The following is a 22,003-nucleotide window of genomic DNA, read 5'->3' as shown; positions in this document are numbered from 1 at the left end:
GGTAGACTCTAAATCACTGTGGAAAAAAAGATGCAAATAAGAAAACTGAAATTGTTGGGTTAGAACAGTTAGTTAAAAATTTAGGAGTGATTTAATTACTATATTCAGTGGTGGGATTCTGTCTGACAATGAGAATGCTGGCATCTAATTGTTCATTTCAGAGGAAGAGGGCCACAAGACATCAGTGGCAATTTCAATCATTTACAAAGAGTAATTTTCATTTCAATGAGGTTTAAGTTTATATTAGAGATAGTTAATAGTTTCTCCTCCAAAGAAATTCTAACTTATCAGAGGGGAAGTGTCAGTTTCCTATTCTGCCTCACCCCATCCTGTCACAGGTCTTGACTTAGTCTTGTTTCATCTTCTGAAGTGTCTCTTTTTTTTAAAGAACTTTATGTAATGAGGTTGCACTAGATAACATCATCTTCTCTCTTTAGATATTACTAGACAACTGTCTTCAATTAGATCTAAAAGAAGTGGCTTCTTGCCCCATGGCTCTGTTTCCATGAAGAGAGATATTGATGCGCAATAGACTCTTCATGGGTGCTGGGGCTGCCTTGCCTTTTTTGTAACAGTTGAGTTGAGTTGCTTATAACAACCATTTACCAGAACCCTGTGGACAGGGGATATGATATTGGCGATAGTGAAGAAATGGTTGAGAGCTTTGCCTGGGGATTGTCTTTTCCCAATACTTTTCTTTATTATCTTAAAAGCAAGTCTATATGTTTAGCTTCATTTTATTCTTGCATGGAAGAAGAGGGAGCTTACACAGCTTTGTGTGAAGACACCTGACTCTAGAAGCAAGTAATAAATATAGATCTCATCTCTTTTTTCAGCTCAAATACCAGTCAAGAAACTCCTGCTCCCAACTGTGGGAGACAGCTTTGCACACTTGTCATTGGGGGAATGAGTACTTTCCATGGTTCATGAGACATAAGCCATGCTATAGGACTTTTCCCAAACTGTAGTACCTCTTCCCTGAAACAAATTGAAGTGGAATAGCTTTTAAGTATATTTTTAACCTGCTAGGTGGGACATTTATAAACTTCTTCCTGTCATTTTATTTCGTGGAATAGGATGTTTGTATTGAGAGAAAAACAGAAGTTCAAGGAATTCAGCTTTGTTGTCAGAAATAGAAGTGCTCAATCTAGTCAGTTGAACCCCAAGTAAATGTGATTGGATTTGACCACATGACCTTGTGTTTATCTGCCCTGTCACTCAAAAATATTTCTGGTTTGTCACCTCCCCCAACCCTCCCTGCCCTGCACCTTGAGGGCACATGCATTTCCCCCTTTCACAGAAAATTTACAATAATCACTCATGTGAAGAATGTCCTAAAATTTTGTTATGTATGCATTTTGTAGATGAAAACATATCTTCAGTATAATCCTCAACTTATTTTGGATTTAAAAAGAAATTACATTTTTATTTTCCAGAGATTTAGGGATGACTTAGCATACAACTTCTAATTCCCAGCTCTTTGTTTTTTTCTTAGTAAAGGTACATTTCTTATCCCTTACTTTCCTTCCAATTTTAAATGTCTGTGTCTAAATAATTTTCTACTGTGCTAGTTCAGTTACCCAACCAAACCAATTAAAATGTGATGGGTGTACTAGTAAATTTTAAATCCCTTAGGTTTAAATTTTAAGACAGTGTATTTCCACATTTATAGATTCAGCTACATTCACTCTGTTTTCTTCTCTGATGAAATGTGAATGTGGCAAAAAGTAACTAGACACATACAAAATATTCACCTTTATTCTACTGATAAAAACCTGCAAATAGCTGTCCATTTCCATTAAGTCCACTATAATTATGTGTTCTTAAAAATAAAGGGTTGAAACTTAAAAAAAAAAGTCTTCATGGATTCCTTCTGATAATGGAAGGGACAATATCAAGAAATAATTGAAATTTTAAGTAAAATAAAAATATTTAAAATAGAATAATTTCAATGGCTTTTTCTTTAGTTTTATAATATAGTTTCTTCACTTTAAAGATTAGGAACCAAGAACCCAATTCAGTTTTTACATTTTCTTAAGGACTTTTTGAAACCTGGAGCATTTTTGGACTTTCAAGGACTGGAGATGACACTTATCTTCTTTGTGGTTGAACAACGTATCAGTAACTCAGTCCCCTTTCTTGGTGAAACTTCATCATCATCATGGTTACTACCTCCCCCACCTAGACTATTGCCACTCCAATGACACTATCGTCACATGTGCTATCACCATCCTCATAGCTACCACCACCACCATCATCAATGCTATGGTGCCTAACTCCTGGAGGCTCACAGTCTGTGTGTGGGCCTGACCTTCTCATGGAAACCTGGGGAAGATATGCATGTCTCACCAGATGTATGTATACATGAGCTGAATTGGGGTACCAGGGGTTGCACTGCAGTTTCCAATATGGCAAGACCAGAACCAAGACCTAGACATCAGGGCAGAGCTGATTTAGACTGAAGTGGAGTTAGTGATTAACACTCATCATGTGCTTGTGGTCTAAGTTGATGTTAGGCAACATCCCAACACCTTCTTCAGAGCGCACAGCACCTCTTTGTTCCTCAGACTGTATATGAGGGGGTTTAGCATGGGGGTGAGGATGGCACCAAGCATGAAGAGAACCTGGTCTAGTTGGGGACTGTGGTAAGAACTGGGCCTCATGTAGACCAGTATGGCTGGACCAAAGTAGAGGCTCACCACAGTTAGGTGGGAGGAACAGGTAGCCAGGGCTTTGTTCCTGCCCTTGGAGGACTGCATGTGGAAGATGGCAAGGAAGATAAGAGCGTAAGAAGACAGGATGAAGGACAAGGGGACAAGGAGCACCACAATACTTGTCATCACCACAGCCTTCTCATAGGCAGAGATGTCCTCACATACTAATTTTAGAATGGCCATGACCTCACAGAGGAAATGGGAAATCTCTCTGGAACCACAAATGGGGAAATGCATGGCATAGGCTGTGTGTGTGAGGGATATGAGGGCGCCCGCAGCCCAGGATATGGCAACCATCTGCAGACAGACCCTCTGGCTCATGATGAGGGCGTATCTCAAAGGGTTGCAGATGGCCACGTACCGGTCATAGGCCATGAGGGCGATAAGGATGCACTCAGCGATTCCTAGAGTCAGAAAGAAGAAGATCTGAGTTCCACAGGCCACCTGGGAGATGTTTCTCCTCCCTGAGAAGAAGTCAGTTGCCATCTTGGGTACAGTACTAGAGATTAATGTCAGGTCAATGAGAGCCAGCTGGCTCAGCAGAAAGTACATGGGGGTGTGGAGATGAGAATCCACCCAGATCAGGAGGATGAGCATGGAGTTTATGGAGAGAGCCATGGCGTATATCAGGAGGATGGCAGAAACAAGGAAGTGGACATGTTTTATACCAGGGAAGAGACCCAAGAGGATGAGATCCATGTTGGAAGACTCATTTCTTTGATCCATGTCTCTGCTGTGTTAGAAGTAATCGACCCGGAAGAAAAGCCAGAATTGGAGAAATCATATAGATGTTTTGGATTCTGTTCCCTAAGCTCTTGATTTTTTTTACCTTTATCAGCATCATAAGGCTATGATATTTCAGGAAATAGCATCGTTTTAACCAATTATTATGGCTAAGTTGGCTGTCTTACACCACTTCCCCATCTCCTTTACTTACAGAACATGTAAATGTCCATCCTGCATCTAGTAGTATAAGCTTGGACTCAATACCCACCTCCTCCCTTCCTTCTCATCTTATTCCCTTCTCCCCTGTATGCTGGTCCCCTCCCTTAAACATGTGACAAGTATGTGGCATTTGTTCCCTCAATCATATATATTCCCGTTTACTATCTGCCAGGATGTGCTCAGTCTTAGGGAGAGAAGATGAATACAGGGTAATTTCTGACATCAAAGACCTTTAACTTTTTTAATGATGAGGAGTGAAACACTAATGTGAAAAAACATGAAAGATGTGTTAATGGAAAAATATAGATGACACTTTGCACAATGGAGATGCAAAGTAGTCTTCATTTTTCAAAAGCTAGAGGAATTGCATGATAGCAAAATCTATGTTCACAGAACCTTAAAAAACTAAACCATCAAATTTGAGACTTAGCATCATGGGATTGTAGGTGTTTAGAAAAGAAGGGTGTCTCAGAGATTGGCCCAGGAAAGCTAAGTGGCTTTCTAAGGTCACATAATTCATGTTGCAGAGAAATGACTAAAAATCATGTCCTAACCTTTTTCTGAATTACAGCCCACTCTTAGATCCTCATTAAGTATATTCACAGTAGTGTTTTTATTAAATGTAGCTTTGTCTGGTTTGTACTTTATTTATGAGGATAATACTAGCTCTTATAGTAGACAGTCTTCCAAATCTCAGTGGTTTAAGATATCAGAAATATATTTCTCATCAATGAAGACCGAAATAGAAATTGACAGGCATGTGGACCTCCTCTGAGTGGAGTTTCAAGACCCAAGTTCCTGTCATCTTCTTGTTCACAATCTACAACGCTGACTTCTGAGGTCATTCTGCTCATCTGTGTCAACAGGCAGCAGACAAAGTATGAACCTGTTAGTGAGCCAAGCCTAAAAGTGCTGCCCGGGCCCTCTGCTAGCATTTGGAACCAGTCATATGGCCATGCCTCACTGAGGGGTAGGCTGGGAGTGTTTCTAGCTCAGTGCACAGGGAGAAGAGGAAGTAGGTTGGTAAGCAGCTGCCAGTCCCTGTCACACCTAAATTAATTTGTGTTTGCACAGACAATAAGCTGGTTCTCAGTAGGGATGCTGTTTGTATTCTTTTATCCCTTTACTTGACCACAATGGTGGAGCCCATATTCCTGGTAACCCAGAAGAGCAGAGTCTCACTTTCCTTGCATAGATCAGATTCTTGGCCCTGCCAAAATAGAAGCGATCTTTTTTTTTTATAGACTGCGTCTGTTATCTATCATGACATAATAATCATCCTAAGATAAAATAACACACATTTATTACCTCACGGCTCTTTCCGTCAGTAATCCAAGTGCACCTTGGCTGCCTCTGCCTCTGTCTCTAGTGCTGGTGATGCAGTCTCATCTGAATTCTCAGCTTGACGATCCTTCCCAAGCTCACTCGGTGTTGTGGGCAGTGCAGTTCAGCCCTTCTGGTCTGTTTGGCTGAGGACCTTGCCTTTATATGAAGCAGCTGACAATATGGTAACTATCTTCCTTCAAGGAAAGGGAGAAAGAGGGAGAGGGAGAGATACAGAGTGTGAGAGCAAGTGGGAAGTCATGGCCTTTTTGTATCTTGATATCAGAAGTTGTAAGTGCTAAGTGCAGCCCCGCTCAAGGGGGAGCATGCATGAGGACATGAGTACTGGTAGGCATGGACCATTGGGAGCCGTCTTTGAAGTTGCCTATCATAGAGATCCTCCACTTTTTTTTTTTTTATGGAAACTTTAGATTTTAGAGTTAGAAGCCACCTTTAGAAAATCTACTTCACTCTTCGCCCCAGTAATTTTTATCTCCTTGTTATTTTAATGACGAAGAGAAATTAGAGTTCAGAAAAGTTTAATAGTCCCAGATCAGCCATCTGGTTAACGGTGAAGGACTGTGCCTAGGTCTGCTCTTACCTTGACTTTTCTGACCATTTGCAAGACTTTAGATGATTTCTTGAGTTATTTTTAACTTATTCACATTAATTTTTTTTACTTCGATGCCCCTTAGGAAAATTAAACTTGCTCTAAATCAGCATAAAACATACTCATAGATAAGGACTGAGAAAAAATGTTAGGAAATTTGTGACTATAAATAATTTCAACTTTTTAAATTATTAGTTTGTCATAGTTTACATGTGGATTTTCAGTCTATAAAACATTAAATTAATGTATTTCAATCATATTTATATTATAAATTTTATCATTCATAAGACTTTAAAAATGTGTATCCATTTAAAAGATATTCATATTTAACTGAATGAAAATATATAAACATATGTGGCAATATATTTTGGAATTTTATATGTCTTGACAGATTGCTTTGATAACTGTCTCATTTACAAGTGTCCAGGAAATGAATCATTTCATTTGGGCTGCAAAGTGGCGTGATCAGCAAAGGCACAATAGAAGACCTGGTCATGGTGCTTGCATGATTATGGTAGATTCTGCTACTTATCAGGGCCCACTCTGCAACTTCTCTTTCTCTGGGTCTCAACTCTTACAGACATTTGCTTCTCATTGCTTACAGCCCTGACTAAAGTAGTAAACAGGTTCATTTCTTAGAGTGGAATGTGCTCACCCTTAGCATCTCTGGTGAATTCACATGCTAGTGAATTCTTTGGATGATGATGGGACATTCATCTGGGCTTGTATCTCATTTCCAACCTTGGCCTGTTGGTGAATCACTTTCTTTGTATCCTGAAAGGGCATGGTGCCCTCTTGCTCCAACATGCTTTGTGATCTGATAGGCTGTTCTCTGTGAGCAGGCACTGAGCTTGGAAGGAAAAAAAGCCAGGAGCCGAGGACATGGACCTCTGGAGGAGGCATTACTGGCCTCAGAGACCAAATGGCAGAGAAACAGAGTGTGGAGACATCCTTGGCACCCATTCTCGAGCACCGCACAATCAGCATCTGCACTTTGTCCTCTGTCTCTACTGTCATGAGTCTGTTCTCCTTTATCCACACTCCTGTGACTGCAATTCCACTCACCACATAAAGTCACATATTTAGTCTCCAAAAAACATCTAAAATCTCCCTTACTTAAATTTTACTCTTCCACTTAGCATCCTTTTCTATGTCCTTTTCTTAGTTAACTGTCAACTCTCTTACATCTTTTGCTATACTTTCCTATGGGACCACTGCTCAAATTCTCTTACCCTCAGTTTCTTATTTTCATCTTCCCTTTCACAGAGAAATCAAATTCTATTTTCTCTCATAATTTCCAGACAATGAGGAAAATATATTTGAAAAGAAAATATGTCAGCAGCATACAAGGAGATGGGCTTCGTTATCTTCTGATTAGTTATCGACTAACCAATTGATTTGAGGAACATTTTTTTCTTTACAGAACATTATATGGTTAGAGAAACCCTCTCATGACTGCTTTTAAGAAATTTTCAAAATTAAGTATTCTGAATTTTATCACTTCTGGGAAATTTCTTTAGTATATCACTTCCAAGTCAGTTCATCAATAGGAAAAGGAGACCATGGTTTGCTTCTTCTCTCTGGTTTAAAGGTAATCATCTGAACAGGCACCTTGAAATGAAATAAAAAACATCTTGTCGAAACTATCTGAAACTGGATTTGTTAGTGAAATACTTTTCATCTTAGTCAAAAGAATGTGTTTGTGATATCACTACAGTGGAATTGCTTATGACACATGTTAAATGCAATCAATGTTATGTCATTAAGGAGACCATTTTTTCTCACCTTACCTTAGTTTTCTGCTTGAATCTGCAAATATATAGTTTTCCAAGACATGCAGTTTTTTGCTTTTGTCCATTTTCTTGGGTGAATCCAGCCAGGTAGACAGAAATGACCATTTTTTGCTGCTATTTATACAGGAAAATCCAGAACTTGTTAGTGAGGTAGGTTTTTTTATGCTCAGGAAGTTCTCCTTCCTTTTGGATTTCCACCAGCTAATGTAAACATTTGTTTCTCTGTGCAATTTCTGTAATGACAACAACATCACCTGCCTTTTCTATGTCATCTCTTCCCAAAGGGCCCTGTGAGAGCAGACACAGGGTCTTCCCAGTCCCTGAGGCCCATCTGCTGTCCTGGCTGCCTGCCTTGTGCTCTGCTCTGAGCAAGTTACACAAGGGAGCTGTGGCGGGTCTGTTATAGACATTCACATAATTCTGCTTCAAGGTCCAAACACTGAATTGTATTTGTACTAAATTTTAGCATTGACAAAGATGATTTTACTTATTTGTGTCACATAATCCTCAAGAGCACAGTATGAGTGGAGATAACATGTGTTATTATTTCAACATTATGGACAGTGAAAGTGATATCTGAAGAGCACACAGCTATGATGATTCAGGGTTATGACCCCTACCCTTTTGTCTGCATTCCAGATGACTTTGGAGTTACTTCTCTAAGAGCTCTTGCTGGATTTCTGCCATTTCCATAATAACTGATAGTGAATGTAAACTCCCATCTGCCTCCACCTACCTTTTCTAAACCCCAGGGGGTGGCCTAGGTGGGAAAAGTTTCTTAAGAGATGATTCATTGAGGTGACCAAATTCAAGTTGGAGTGACTGTGGTGTGTTTGTGTGTGTAGATATAACCATCAGCAAGGTACATATTGTTTACTTTGTAATGTTTTCAATCAGAAGCACCTTCAGATGTGATACTCATAAAATAAACTTAAGGGATTAGTTATAACCCTGAAGTCCTAGTGGCAAGCTAACCAGGCATTGTAACTGTCACCAAATATAAGACAATTTTGCTGGCATGAATGAAAGTATGACACGTGGAAATCTAAGGGATACACATTTTCTAGTTGGAGGAGATAACTTAGTTCCAACCCTTAATAACCGAATAGGATCCACACACAAGCACAATTTGTCTTGATATTGGCCTGAGTTAGTCTATATACTTCAGCTATGCCCTGGCTTATCCCACTCTATTTGTTGTGGGTTAAACAACACTGCAAATAATAGTAGCAAACATTTTTAGAGTGTTTTCTAAGTGCTCAGTATTTTACTAAGCTCTCTCTGTGCACTGTCTAATTGAATCCTCATAACCTTCACAATAGTTCCTTCACAACAGATCATCATTACAGGTCATCATGAGTTGTTCTATCACTTACGAAATGTAAACAGCTGCATGCATGATAAAAAAAAACAAAGCAACCTCTCAAATGTCTGTTACCCCAATGACCAGTGATTGCAAGGTTGCTCATTTGTTACTACCTCTTGCAACCACAAGTACCTTTTGAGATCCTTTTATACGAGAGATGTTGAAACTCTGCTCATATATGAGATAAAAGCATGTATTGTATGAATATTGATGGGAAAGATATATTGACATCCTGTGAGGGGCAGTGTGACTGTCTTAGTCTCTCATGGAACTGCGGGTAATTACAGGATTGAAGGCAGGACCTGCAGGACATGGATTAGAACCATTTCTAATAGCGGGCCTGTGGTCTTGTTCCCAGCCTTTACTTACCTGGGCTCTGGAGCTCTGGATCTGGAATTAGTAAAATAGTTTTCTAAAAAAAAATGAAATCATCTTTCCATCTATTTAGTCTTCTTCCACTGGCTACTCTGAACCTTCCCAAGGGTAATGGATCTGTTTTCACATGTTCTCATAACTTGCATTCTCAGCCTATTGGCTGATTTCTCAGAAAATCAAATTAGCTTCTCTTTGAACACTAATCTCACCTGCATCATCCACCCTTGAAGTTACACGCTGGGAGTTATTCAATGCAATGACTATCACTTACACATATATCATGTTTGCTTTTTTTTAAATTATATTTTTTTATTAAATTTATTGGAGTGACACTGGTTAATAAAATTATATAGGTTTCAAGTGTATAATTTAATAATTCATTATACACACATATTGCATTGTGGTTCACCACCAAAAATTAAATACTTTTTTGTCACCATATATTTGACCCCCTTTACCCTTATCTAACTCCCCTTTCCCACTGGTAACCACTAAACTATTGTCTGTGTTCATAAATCTCTCTTTGTTTGTCATGTTTGTTTGTTGCTTTCAGTTTTATACCCCACATATGAGTAAAATCATATGGTTCTCAGCTTTTTCTGTCTGGCTTATTTTGCTGAGCATAATAATCTCAAGATCCATCCATGTTTTTGTGCAAATGGCAATATTTCATCTCTTCTTAAGGATGAGTAATATTCCATTGTATATATGTATCACGTCTTCTTTATACAATCATCTAGCAAAGGATACATCAGTTGTTTCCACATCTTGGCCACTGTGAATAATGCTACTATGAACATTGGGATGCATATATCTTTACAAAGAAACATTTTCAAATTTTTTGGAAAAATACCCAGGAGAGGGATTGCTGGGTCATATGATAATTCTATTTTAAATTTTTTGAAGAAACTCTATGTTGTTTTACATAGTGATTGTACCAATTTACATTCCCACCAGCAGTGTATATATATTCCTTTCCCCCCATAACCTCTCCAACACTCGTCATTATTTGTCCTATTGATAATAGACCATCTAACAGGTTTGAGGTGGTATCTCATTGTGATTTCAATTTGCATTTCCCTAATAGCTACTGAAGTTGAGCATCTTTTCATATGTCTGATGGCCATTTGAATGTCTTCTTGGAAGAAATGTCTATTCAAATTCCTTGCCCATTTTTTAAATTGGATTCTTTGTTTTCATTTGTTTAATTTTTGTAGTTGTTTTTCTTGATTTGTATGAACTTTTTATATATTTTGGATATTTACCCTTTATTGGAGGCATTGTTTTCAAATATATTCTCCCATTCAGATGTTTCCCTCTTTGCCTTGTTGACAATTTCTTTTGCTGTGATGAAGCTTCGTAGTTTGATATAGTCCCATTCATTTTTTTTTTCTTTTACTTCCCTTGCACGTGAAGTGAAATTCATAAAATCCTCTCTAAACCCAGGTCCATGAGTTCAGTACCTATGTTTCTCCTCTTGTTTCAGGTCTGATATTTAGGTCTCTGAACCATTTTGGAATATGGTGAGAGAAAGCAGTCTAGTTTCTTTCTTTTGCATGCGGCTCTCCAATTTTCCCAGCATCATTTAATGAAGGGACTGTCTTTTCTCTATTGCATGTTTTTGACTCCTTTGTTGAAAACCATTTGCTCTTATGCATGTGAGTTTATTTCTGGACTCTCAATTTTGTTTCATTGTTCTAGTGTCTGTTTTTCTACCAATCCATGCTGTTTTGATTATTGTTGTTTTGTACTATAATTTGAAATTAGACGAGTGACACCTTTTGGCCTTATTATTTTCTTTAGGACTGTTTTGGATATTTGGAATCTTTGTGATTTCATACAAATCTGATGATTTTTTGTTCTATTTCTTAAAAAAAATCTATTGGGATTTTGATGGGGATTGCATTAATTCTGTATATTGCTTTGGGTAATATACCCGTTTTAACTATGTTTATAATTCCAATTTTTAAACACAGAAGATCTCTCCATTTTCTTGTGTCTTTTTAAATTTCTTTTAATAATGTTTTATAGTTTTCAGTGTATGGGTCTTTAACATGCTTTGTTAGGTTTATTCCTAGGTATTTTATTCTTTAGTTGCAATTGCTAAATAATGTTTTTTATTTCTTTCAGAAACTTTATCGTTAGTGTATAGAAATGCAATCGACTTTTTAAAAAATGTTTTAAAAAAACACATACAGCACCTGGTATTCCAAGGTGATCTTCCATCCAAGTACTAACCAGGACTGATCCTGTTTAGCTTCCGAGATCAGATGGGATCAGGCTTGTTCAGGATGGCATGGCTGGAGATTGCAACTGACTTTTGTACATTGATTTTGTAACCTGAAACTTTACTGTTTTTGTTTATTATTTCTAATAGTTTTTTGGCGGAGTCTTTAGAGTTTTCTATATAGAGAATGATGTCATCCGCAAAAAGTGAAAATTTACTTCTTTATTCTTAATTTGGATGCCTTTTATTTCTTTCTCTTTCCTGATTGCTCTGCCTAGGGCTTCCAATACTATATTGAATTAGAATTGTGAGAGCAAAGAACCTGATTTGGGAGGGAAGGTTTTTAGTTTTTCACCACTGAGTATGATATGAGCTCAAGGTTTGTCCCATATGGCCTTTATAATGTTCAGATACTTTCTTCTATACCCATTTTAAATGTTTTAATCATAAATCATGCTTTATTTTATAAAATGCTTTCTTTGCATCTATTAATATGATCATAGTTTTTGTTTTTGTTTTTAATTTTGTTTATGTGGTGTATCATATTGATTGATTTGCATATAATAAACCATTCTTGTGTCCCTAGAATGAACCTAACTTGATTATAATGTATAATGTTTTTAATGTATTGCTGTATTTCATTTGCTAGTATTCTGTTTAGGATTTTTCCATCTAAGTTCATGAGATATATTAGTTTGTAGTTTTATTTTTTTGTGTGTTACCTTCACCAGATTTTGGTATCAAGACATGTTGGCCTCATAAAATGAGTTAGGACGTATTGCCTCTTCTTCAATTTTTTGGAAGCGTTTGGGGAAAAAAAACAGATATGTAATCATCTTTGAATGTTTGGTAGAATTCACTAGTAAAGCCATCAGAACTTTCATTTTTTAGTACATTTTTGTTGATTGTTTAGATTTTCTTACTGTTGACTAGTCTACTTAGATTTTCCAGTTCTTCATGATTCAGTCTAGGAAGGTTGTATGTTTCCAAGAACATGTCCATTTTTTTTTGTAGGTTATTGAATTTGGTGACATATAATCTTACATAGTATTCTTTCATGATACTTTGTATTTCTGTGGTGTTTGTCATGACCTCTCTTTCATATGTGATTTTGTTTACTTCTGTCTTTTCTCTTTTTTCCTTAGTGAGTTTAGCCAGGTTTTTGTCAATTTTAATTGTCTTTTCAAAAAATCAGCTCTTTGTTGCATTAATATTTTATTTCCTCTTGTTCTCAATTTTATTCAAGTCTGCTCTAATTTTGATTATTTCCTTTCTTCTGTTGACTTACTGCTTCAATTGTTCTTTTTCTAGTTCTTTAAGATGTAATGTTGAGTTGTTCACTTGGGATTTTTCATGTTACTTGAGGTAGGCCTGTAATGATATGAACTTTTTTCTTATTATAGCTTTTGCTGTATCTTACAAGTTTGATATGTTGTATTTTTATTCTCATTTGTTTCTATGTTTCTCATGATTTCCTCTTTTATTTTTTTATGACACAGTCATTCTTCAGTAGCATATTGTTTAATCTTCACATATTTTGCCATTGAGATCCAGTTTCAAAGCATTATGGTCAGAGAATATGCTTCATATGATTTCAATCTTCTTAAATTTGTTGAAAATATTTTTGTGTCCTAACATACAGTCTATCCTTGAGCATGTTTTATGTGCACTAGAGAAGAATGTATATTCTAGTGTTTTGGGATGAAAGGCTCTGTAAATGTCAATTACGTCCAATTGTTCTAATGTGTCACTTAAGTGTATGTTTTTAATTAGTTTTCTGTTTGAATGATCTCTTTATAGCTGTATGATCCCTTACTATAATGATGTTTTTGTCAGTTTCTATCTTTAGTTGTACTAGTAGTTGCTTTATAATTTTGGTGCTCTGAGAATGAGAACATAGATATAAGTAAGTGTTATGTCATCTTGATATATTGTCCTTATGATTATGAAGTGTCCATTTTTGTTGCTTGTTAACTTTTTTTTATCTTGAAGTTTATTTTGTCAAATAGAAGTATGGCTACATCCACTTTTCTTTTTATGTCTCATTTTAAACACTAACCTCCAATATAGACCATTTGACAAATATATTTCTAGGTGACTAAATGTTTTGGCACTACACACACACACACACACACACACACACACGCACTCACTCACATACACATGTGCTTTTGAAACACTCGATATTAAATTACTCTTTTGATAACAAATATAAGAAGCAGTTGCTGATCTTACAAGGCTATGCCTAGGTTGTCAATAAACTGTGTGTGATAATATAGGTAGACATTTATTTTTCTTTTTTTCTAGAGTAGGAAATGAAGGATGTAGAAAGAGTAGCACATTCATTCATCTCAGCAAACTGTCCAGTTTCACTCATATCACACATTTCTTGATGTAGCCCTTCTGTTTTGTGAATTCATTCCTTTTCTCCCAAACTACAGTAAGAACTCTGGAGATTCTTCATCTCAAGCTGGTGAAGATAAGGGCTCTCTGATACTTACAGATAGCTTACCATGTGCAGGGCTTGAAATAGGCCCACATCAACCCTTCCCTCATCTATTCCTCATCACTTCATCAACATTGCATAGCAGTTTTGCTCACCTGAGAATCAGTAAAGATTTGACGATTTGCTAGCATCCATTTCCATATGTATGATGTACTATATGTGACCTACTGGGAACCAAAATAGCTTCATGCCTCCTTTCATCTGTTAGTTCTAAGCACTAAACAAACACAGGAGCCAAAATCTGGAAAAAATGCACCAATAATTCGATGAGAACACTGGGCTTTCTGAAATTGATCGGGCCTCGCGTTACAATAAAGGCTGGATGCAGCTTTCATTTTCACCACATGTACGTTCTACCTGTTGGGTTTAAATACTGTAATCGCTATCATGTGGACCTTATTAGGTGGCCTTGGTGATGCCCTCTGATTTGAGACAGCAGATCATGCACTCAATGTTGTGACCCAAGCAGTACCCAACACCTTTTGTCTGAGAATTTCCACTTTCCCTGTTTGATAGTAAGAGCTGTATTGCCTTGGCAACTATCTAATCTATCAATAGTGTATGTTGGCAAGAATTCAAGCTGCAGCTTGGGTTGCATGATAACTAGTAATACCTGATGTTTCAGTGATTACTGGATGAGCTGCAGCCCAAAGATGCTGATAGCTCATAGGAAGGGTATGAAAAGAGCCTGGGACACCAGTGCTGCAGAAGTGCCTCCTGTTTCACTTTCCTCTCACCAAACAGGGTCGAAACTGTACCTTGTATCAGGGAAGTTGTAACTGGGAGACAATGATGTGGTATTGCAATGTGAGACTGCTCCTTGCTGTTCAGAGTTCCAGCGACAAAGAAAGCACCCTCAGCAGTGTCAGAGCATCAACGAGGTGTGATGTGCAGGGTAGGGACAGACAGGGAAGACCGCACGAAGAGCAGAGTGGCCAGGGGCTAGCAGTGGTAGGATACTGCCACTCTGGTCCCGAAGTGAGGGAGTGGTGAGAATGGAACCAGGAATATTCCTTATAGGGTAGGGGTCCTTAATGGAGGATGCGGTCATTCCCTGCCCAGCTTGGTGAGGACAACTTCTTTCCATCTTACTTCTGACCTGCTGGTGCTGTCACTGGCCCAATCTAACAGGAAGCCACAAGACAAGGGAGTTGAGGTGATGGAGTCTGGAGATAGGCCCTCATGTAGGGACACACTGATTCTGGTGGCCATGAATCTTAACATCTAGGTGCTCCCTGTTCCTAGGACATTGCTGGAGATATTATGGGCCCAAACATTTAAGACAGCTCTTCTCAAAGCCGTGCATGCCAGCATCTCAGAGCTGCCTTGCCTCTTTCTTCTCCCTCTTCTCTCAGCCAATCTGGAGACACATCCAGAATAGAGCCCTTTTCTTCAACTGATAGGCTTCCACTCAGCTCAGATGTCCTCAACCTAGCCCCAGTGCCTTTTTCATTAGTCCTGGATAATTTGCCCATGCTTGTGGCTGACTGTCTCCTATCATTACTGTCAACCACACTAGCCTCATTGCTGTCCCTTCAACATTCATGCCTACTTCTACACTTAAGGCTTTTTTTTACTGCTTATATGATGGAATGACTTTCCTTTGAAGTGTGCTGCTTTTCCCATACTCAGTAAAGTCTCCACTCAAGTATCCCCTAACCAGAGATGCCCTCCCAGACCAATTGTAAGGAGTAGCATCGTTCTCCTTTCTTCCATTCTTCCTTTCTTTTCTTTTCTTCAGAATACTTATCAGCATGTGACATATTGAACATTTACTTATTATTTCCCATGTCTCCAGTTATCATGTAAGCTCTATGAGAGCATGCTTATTCTTTCTTCACTGCTCTAGCCCAAGTGCCTAAAACATTGCCTGCCATAGGAAGCTTTTGAAATATTTCTTGAGTGATCGAGCAAATGATGTTCTCTCCCACCATATCTTTTTGAACATGTATAAAGAGAACTTTCTTGGATTTAAGTGTAGCTGGGAGAATGCAGTTCCTATCAGGAGGACCAAGAGCTGGAGCTGGGTGCATGCTGATGCCTGCTCATAGCTTTACAAGAAGCCATTTAGTTGTCACCAGACAATCACCCTATTTCCCTCTAATTTTCTATACTCAAACCTAATATCTTCTGGACGACATGCACAAAAACTATTAGAAGAAGCAAGACCCTGAACAATTATTCAATAGTCTGTTAAATTTTAGGGTTCATGATTTTTCCTATATAGATTTATATTCTTTTGACTTTTAATATATAGGTTGTACAATCGGTGATTGTAATTTAGCTTTCTGATTTGCCAAAAATATCTCAACTTATTTCTTAAGGTGATATGAATATTTTTATACCAGTTGTCTCTGGAGTCTGAAAAGCATATTAAAACTGGAGAAACTTTTCCTCCATTACCTGTCATCCCCTGCCTGCCCCAATTCAATGTCCCTCTTTTATGTTTAGTATCTCTGGTCTCTTGAGATAGCAATTACTCTGAATTTCCTTTTAGAATAGATAAATTTTTTCACATCCTATTCCAAAGTATTCTAGTTTCCATCTTCAAACATAACTTTTTCAGTTACAAAATTTTCTTTTCATATTGTATTTATTAATTCATTTAATTTAAAAAACACTTTATTAATGGAAGAGATATGAGTTGTTTATAACAAAAGATGTGCACGGAATAGCACTGATAAGTTAGAGAAAAAAAATCAAAATCATGAACAAAAAATGAAAAAAAAAATTAAATGATCTATGATTTAATTCAGATAAAACCTTAATTTTCTGGAATGACTATATACTTAATTATTTTTTTAGATTATTTCCCCTTAAAAGATTAAGTCATTTCATGCAAAAGAGTCCTCAAGAAATGGAGGACCACAAGTTAAAGTCCAAGACGAGTGTTTTCCTTATGAACCACTTTGAAGACTATTTGCTGTGAACCTCACATGGTTAAAATGCTTATCTTTCCATATAAAAATATAACTCTGTATTAAAGTTTTCATACACAAGAAACATGTTTTATGAACATATATTTTTAAAACATACTCTTTAATATGAAATATTATTAGTAATTTCTTGTTATAATTATTATTCATTATTATTAATATTTCTCCCTTCCTTCTCGGAGTCATATTCTAAGCTCAATCTTATCTGTGGACCCTCTTGCATTCCTAGAGAGTGATGGCCTCACCAAGTTGGTGGTGACAGTCCCCTGAGAGTGTGCATTACGTACCCCATTCCCCTTACTTGAGGTGAGTGATAGATTATTTCACTCTCCAGGGAAGGGGTGTATTGACAGAGTATTAAGGGAAGTTTCTAGGATCCTTCCTTGAACCAGATTCCTTAAATCTACACCATTGCCCTAGAAAATCTAGTGGGCCCATGTTTAATATTGTTGCAACAGTTGATATTTGATATAAGAATCTTTAAGCTTCCCAAAATTCACTTTTTGTCTTTATAATAAAATGTCCAATTGAAGGCTTCTGAGACATTTAGAGGGGGATAAATCAAGAGGTTAGTGCTCAATTTGAATGTTTCCGATTCACTGAAAAACATGGTCTGTTTCTCTATTTCACTTAACATTTAAAAAATGCATGTAATTAGTTCCTAGTGTTTTCAATAGTTATATTGAATATGTTCAATTTTTGACATAAAGCAACATTTTGGAAACACCTATAAGGCATCCTGCTTAAATTCTACTCTACGTTCTGAATATTTTAAATCAGTCATGTTATTACACAAACATTACCTTTTTAAAAACTACTTTATTTACTCATTTCTGACTGCTCAAAACTTCAAATTATTTTTAAAAGGCTAATTTCCTATAATTTTTAAAAATAACATTAGTGTCTGCCAGCTACCTTAACCCATCCTACAGATACATTATAAAAATATTAGGAAACTTTAAGACTGGTAAAATTTTGCCAATCTGGTCTAGAAAATTAACTAGGTCGATAAATAGATGGAAGGCTCTCATCCATTGATGGTTGTGAGAATCTCTTGAAAGTCTGCCAGTCAGATTCTTAAGCCCCATATAATAGGTTCTACTTCTGCTGGTCTGAAATGGCACAGAACTACTTTGTGGGCACAGTTAATAAAGACAACATGTGATTCTAATACAGGTGATCAGGAAACCACTCATTGGAAGCACTGACATAGAGGTGAAGACCTTGCACTTTTGTAGGATTGAGAGAAATTAATAGTCTTCTTAGGTAGAACAAAACAACACTAGAAAATTTACTAGATTCTCAACAATCTATCCTCATGCCCATTAATTAACCAGTGAGTACTTCTGAGGCACCACCTAAGAGCTAGGAGATGTTCTGCAATATGTGGGTTCAGACAACAGAACTTTCTCTCATGGAACCAACGGGAAGCTCAGAAAATGATAGTACACACGTGGCCATCAAGTAGAAATGGTGCAGAGGAAGGATGGGCATATTCCCTTGTCCTTATCAGCAGGTCATCTGGGACTATTAGACAGAAATTCTAAGACAGAGATAGAAAATAAATTGCTGCTCAGTAATATTAGTTGACTCTTCCAGTGTCCTGAGGCATTATTTTTTAACTGACAAAAGGCCCCTTTGCTGGTACATCTCTGAATTGCTTGCAGCTGATAGTAGGCTTTCTGCCCTCTATCTGGAAGACTGACACTTCCCGATCAATGTTTTTAGTGCACCTATAACTTCCTTGTTTCTGAGACTGTAGGCAAGAGGGTTCAGGAGAGGGGTGAGGACTGTCCCAAACAGAAAGAGACCCTGATTCAACTTTGGAGTCTTGGCAGAGCCAGGTCTCATGTAGATGCACATACCTGGACCAAAGTAGAGACCCACCACACAGAGGTGAGAGGAGCAAGTGGCCAGAGCCTTGTTCCTGCCTTCTGGGGAGTTCATCTGGAGTACAGTAAGGAAGATGAGAACATAGGAGGACAAGATGAGAGATAAGGGCAGCAGCAAAACAAGGATGCTGGTCACCACCACTGCCTTTTCAAAGGCTGAAATGTCTTCACAGACAATCCTAAGGACAGCCATGACTTCACAAAAAAAGTGAGGGATCTCTCTGGGGCTGCAAATGTGAAAATGCAAGGTGAAAGCGACATGGCCCATAAAAGTAAATGCCCCTCCAGCCCAAGACATAGCAATCATCTGCAAGCAAACCCTAGGACTGATGATGACAGGGTACCGGAGGGGATTACGGATGGCCACATAACGATCAAAGCACATGACAGTTATAAGGATGCATTCTGCAATACCCACAGTCAGGGAAAAGAATATTTGAGTCCCACAAGCCAGGAATGAGATTCTCCGCTGTCCAGAGAAGAAGTTGGCTGCCATCTTGGGGACAATGCTAGAAGTCAAAGTCAAATCCATGAAGGAGAGCCAACTAAGCAGGAAGTACATGAGGGTATGGAGCCGTGAATCAAACCAAATGAGCAAGATCATCAGAGCGTTGCCAAGGCACCTGTGTAGATCAGAAGAATGATGGAAACCATGGCTGTAATGTGTCTTAATTCTGGAAAGAAGCCCAGGAGGGTGAGTTCTGTTTCATTCCCTCTTCACATGACTGCCGACAACAGAAATGGAAGTAATTTGTAAAAACTGTCATAGTAGTAAAGCAATTTCTTATAAAATTTTTATAAAAAACAATATTATAACAATGACAAACATAGAAATAGTCATACATGACCACTTGATTCAATTCTTAACATTTTTCTATATTTCTTGTCCACAATTTAATGCACATTGAAACCAGTGTACATATTATAATGTACTTTCTTGTGGTGTATGACAAACATTTTCATACATTTTCACCAAATTCATACATATTTCCAGGTAAGATATTATAAACTTTATTTGTTCCATGGAAAAATATTGATAATTTTAACTATACAAGAATTTTTTAAAATTTAAAATACTCCTGCTTACAGGAACCATTTAAGATGTCTGAATAAGTTGGTAGTCAATGTGCTTACCTCCTCTCATTTCCACATTAAAATTACAACTAAATTATAGAATAATCAACCTGAAGAACCATCTGAAGACTAGCTTAACATAACTGAGGATATAAAGAAGTTACATTGTGACTGGCAGGAGAGGAGGAGACATAAGATGGGCTGACCCTACAACCACAAGTAGAATTTGAGCATCATGAGGGGTATCTGGTCTGTGAAATCCCTTTCCACAGGATTGAGGGGCTTAAGCCCCACACTGGTTTTCCAGTAAGAATTTCAGTTCCACATAGAGGAGACCCCGCAACATTTGGCTGTGAAAAAGGGACAATTTCAACCATCCAAGTGAGACAAAAAGGCTGCTGGGAATCCAGATGTCCCCTTAAACTTCCCATGTACCAAATCACTAGTGGGCAATCACTCTGGGCTTTGGCAGACATATAGTAACTGAGGAAGTGCCAGACACATACAGAAAAAGACTGAGTTATATGCCTTCGGATCAAGAACTAGACGGATAGCTGCTATTGTCTCTGTGTTGAGATCTTCTCCTATGTAGTCTACAGGCAAGCATTATATTGTCTGTGTTGAACCTCCCCTTCACACAGTCAAATGTGAATATGCACTGGCCTGGTAAATTTTACCAGCTCCACCCTGTGGGCTCCCAGAGATCCTACCACCTTGAGCATTGACTAGACATTTTTGCGGCTAGGCAACCAGCCCCACTTGGAGATCTGACAGGAATCTCCTTCAGCAGCAACCAACAAGCCTCAGCTCACACACTTTCAGAGTTACTTTTGGTGGTGTGCAACCAGTCCTGCAATGAGCTGCAGTATTTCTTGAACAAATGTCATGGCTCTGTGGGCCTGAGGCAGGCAGAGGATGGTCTTGGTGTAATCTGAGACTTTTGCAACTGGCCGCAAGTTTAGCACTGGCACCAAATCTAAAATCTAAATCTGCACTAACTTGGGGAACACAACTTGCCCAACCCTGGTGACTCCCAAAGACCCTGCCTCATCCAACTTGCATACTGCCTGAGGCTCTTTTAGCTCCCGATTCTTATTGGCAGCCAGCAGATAGCCTCAGGCATTGGGGTGCCCAAAGCTTGTTGTTGAGCTGTCTCAGGTCTGATACTGGTGGAAGTTGGCCTCAGTTCATATTGTGGTTTTTCCCACATGCCTCCAGGTTCAGAACAGGCAGAAAACAACTGCAGATAAACTTGTAGCTCTACCAGGTAGCCCCGAGTGGTCGTAGTCAACAGCTGACCTTTGTCTGCATGGGAGTTTCTCCCAAGGAGTTCCTGAATCAACACACCTAGATGCTGGATTTAGACCTCAAAGAGCATCACCTTATTAGCTCAACAAGTGACACATCCAAAGGGTGATCTCAATAGGCACACAACCCTGCTGTGATGAATCCCACTTTATGGTGGTAGTTCCTACACAGCAGCTCATAATCTTTGAGTGCGGCTAATACTCACAGCCAGTCAGCCAGTGAGTCAATTCCAAACACTGACATGCCAACAGCAGTCAAGGCTCAACAACAAAAGGGGAGCACATATAACCCACACAGGGACACTCCTGGAGCTCCTGGTGCAGGTGACCTTGGAGACTGTACCACTGGGCAACAAAGAAAGTCTGCTACATAAGAACACCCTGATAAACCTGGGAGACATAGCAGATCTACTTAATAAAAAAAAAAAAAACACAGCAGGGCAGTCAAAATGAGACAAAAAAGTAACATGTTTCAAATGAAAGAACAGGAGAAAAGTGCAGAAAAGAACTAAATAGAATGGAGACAAGCAACTTACTAAATACAGAGTTCAAAACACTGACTATAAGTATGCTTAATTAACATAGACGAAGGATAGATTACCTCAGTGAGAACTCTGACAAAAATATAGTAAGCATAAAAAAGGACATAAAATCAAATAAAAAGTCAGAAAAAAAGAATATAATAATTAAAATGAAGAATACATTAGAGAGAAACAACAGTGGATTAGATGAAGTAGAAGATCAAATCAGCAATTTGGAAGACAAAGTAGCAGAAAACACCCAATCAGAACAGCAAAAAGAAAAAGGAATTTAAAAATGAGGATAATTTAAGGGACCTCTGGGACTACATCAAGCATACCAATGTTTGCATCATAGGGGTACCAGAAAAAGAGAGAGAGCAAGGAATTAAAAACTATTTCAAGAAATAATAACTG

General features: G+C 38.1%; 2 protein-coding genes and 1 pseudogene across 2 annotated transcripts; all 3 read right to left on the bottom strand.

Moving 5' to 3' along the window:
* Window positions 1–2,501: 2,501 nt before the first annotated feature.
* Window positions 2,502–8,072, bottom strand: LOC107500347 (olfactory receptor 2L8-like). Its single transcript, XM_016125470.2, has 2 exons — window positions 8,059–8,072; window positions 2,502–3,444 (listed from the first exon to the last, which is right to left on the bottom strand). The coding sequence occupies exons 1-2, from the start codon at window positions 8,070–8,072 to the stop codon at window positions 2,502–2,504; spliced, it is 957 nt and encodes a 318-aa protein (XP_015980956.2).
* A 3,243-nt stretch (window positions 8,073–11,315) lies between these two features.
* On the bottom strand, window positions 11,316–11,434 carry LOC118606291 (annotated as a pseudogene).
* A 7,050-nt stretch (window positions 11,435–18,484) lies between these two features.
* On the bottom strand, window positions 18,485–20,648 carry LOC107500348 (olfactory receptor 2T8-like). Its single transcript, XM_016125471.2, is given in 3 exon segments — window positions 18,485–19,305; window positions 19,308–19,402; window positions 20,590–20,648. Coding segments are annotated over 3 exon segments (975 nt in total).
* Window positions 20,649–22,003: the final 1,355 nt, after the last annotated feature.

Source organism: Rousettus aegyptiacus, unplaced genomic scaffold (assembly GCF_014176215.1).
Source record: "Rousettus aegyptiacus isolate mRouAeg1 unplaced genomic scaffold, mRouAeg1.p scaffold_m13_p_7, whole genome shotgun sequence".
Lineage (NCBI taxonomy): Eukaryota > Metazoa > Chordata > Mammalia > Chiroptera > Pteropodidae > Rousettus > Rousettus aegyptiacus.
The sequence above is the reverse complement of the archived record's forward strand: the minus strand, read 5'-3'. Positions and strand labels throughout refer to the sequence as shown.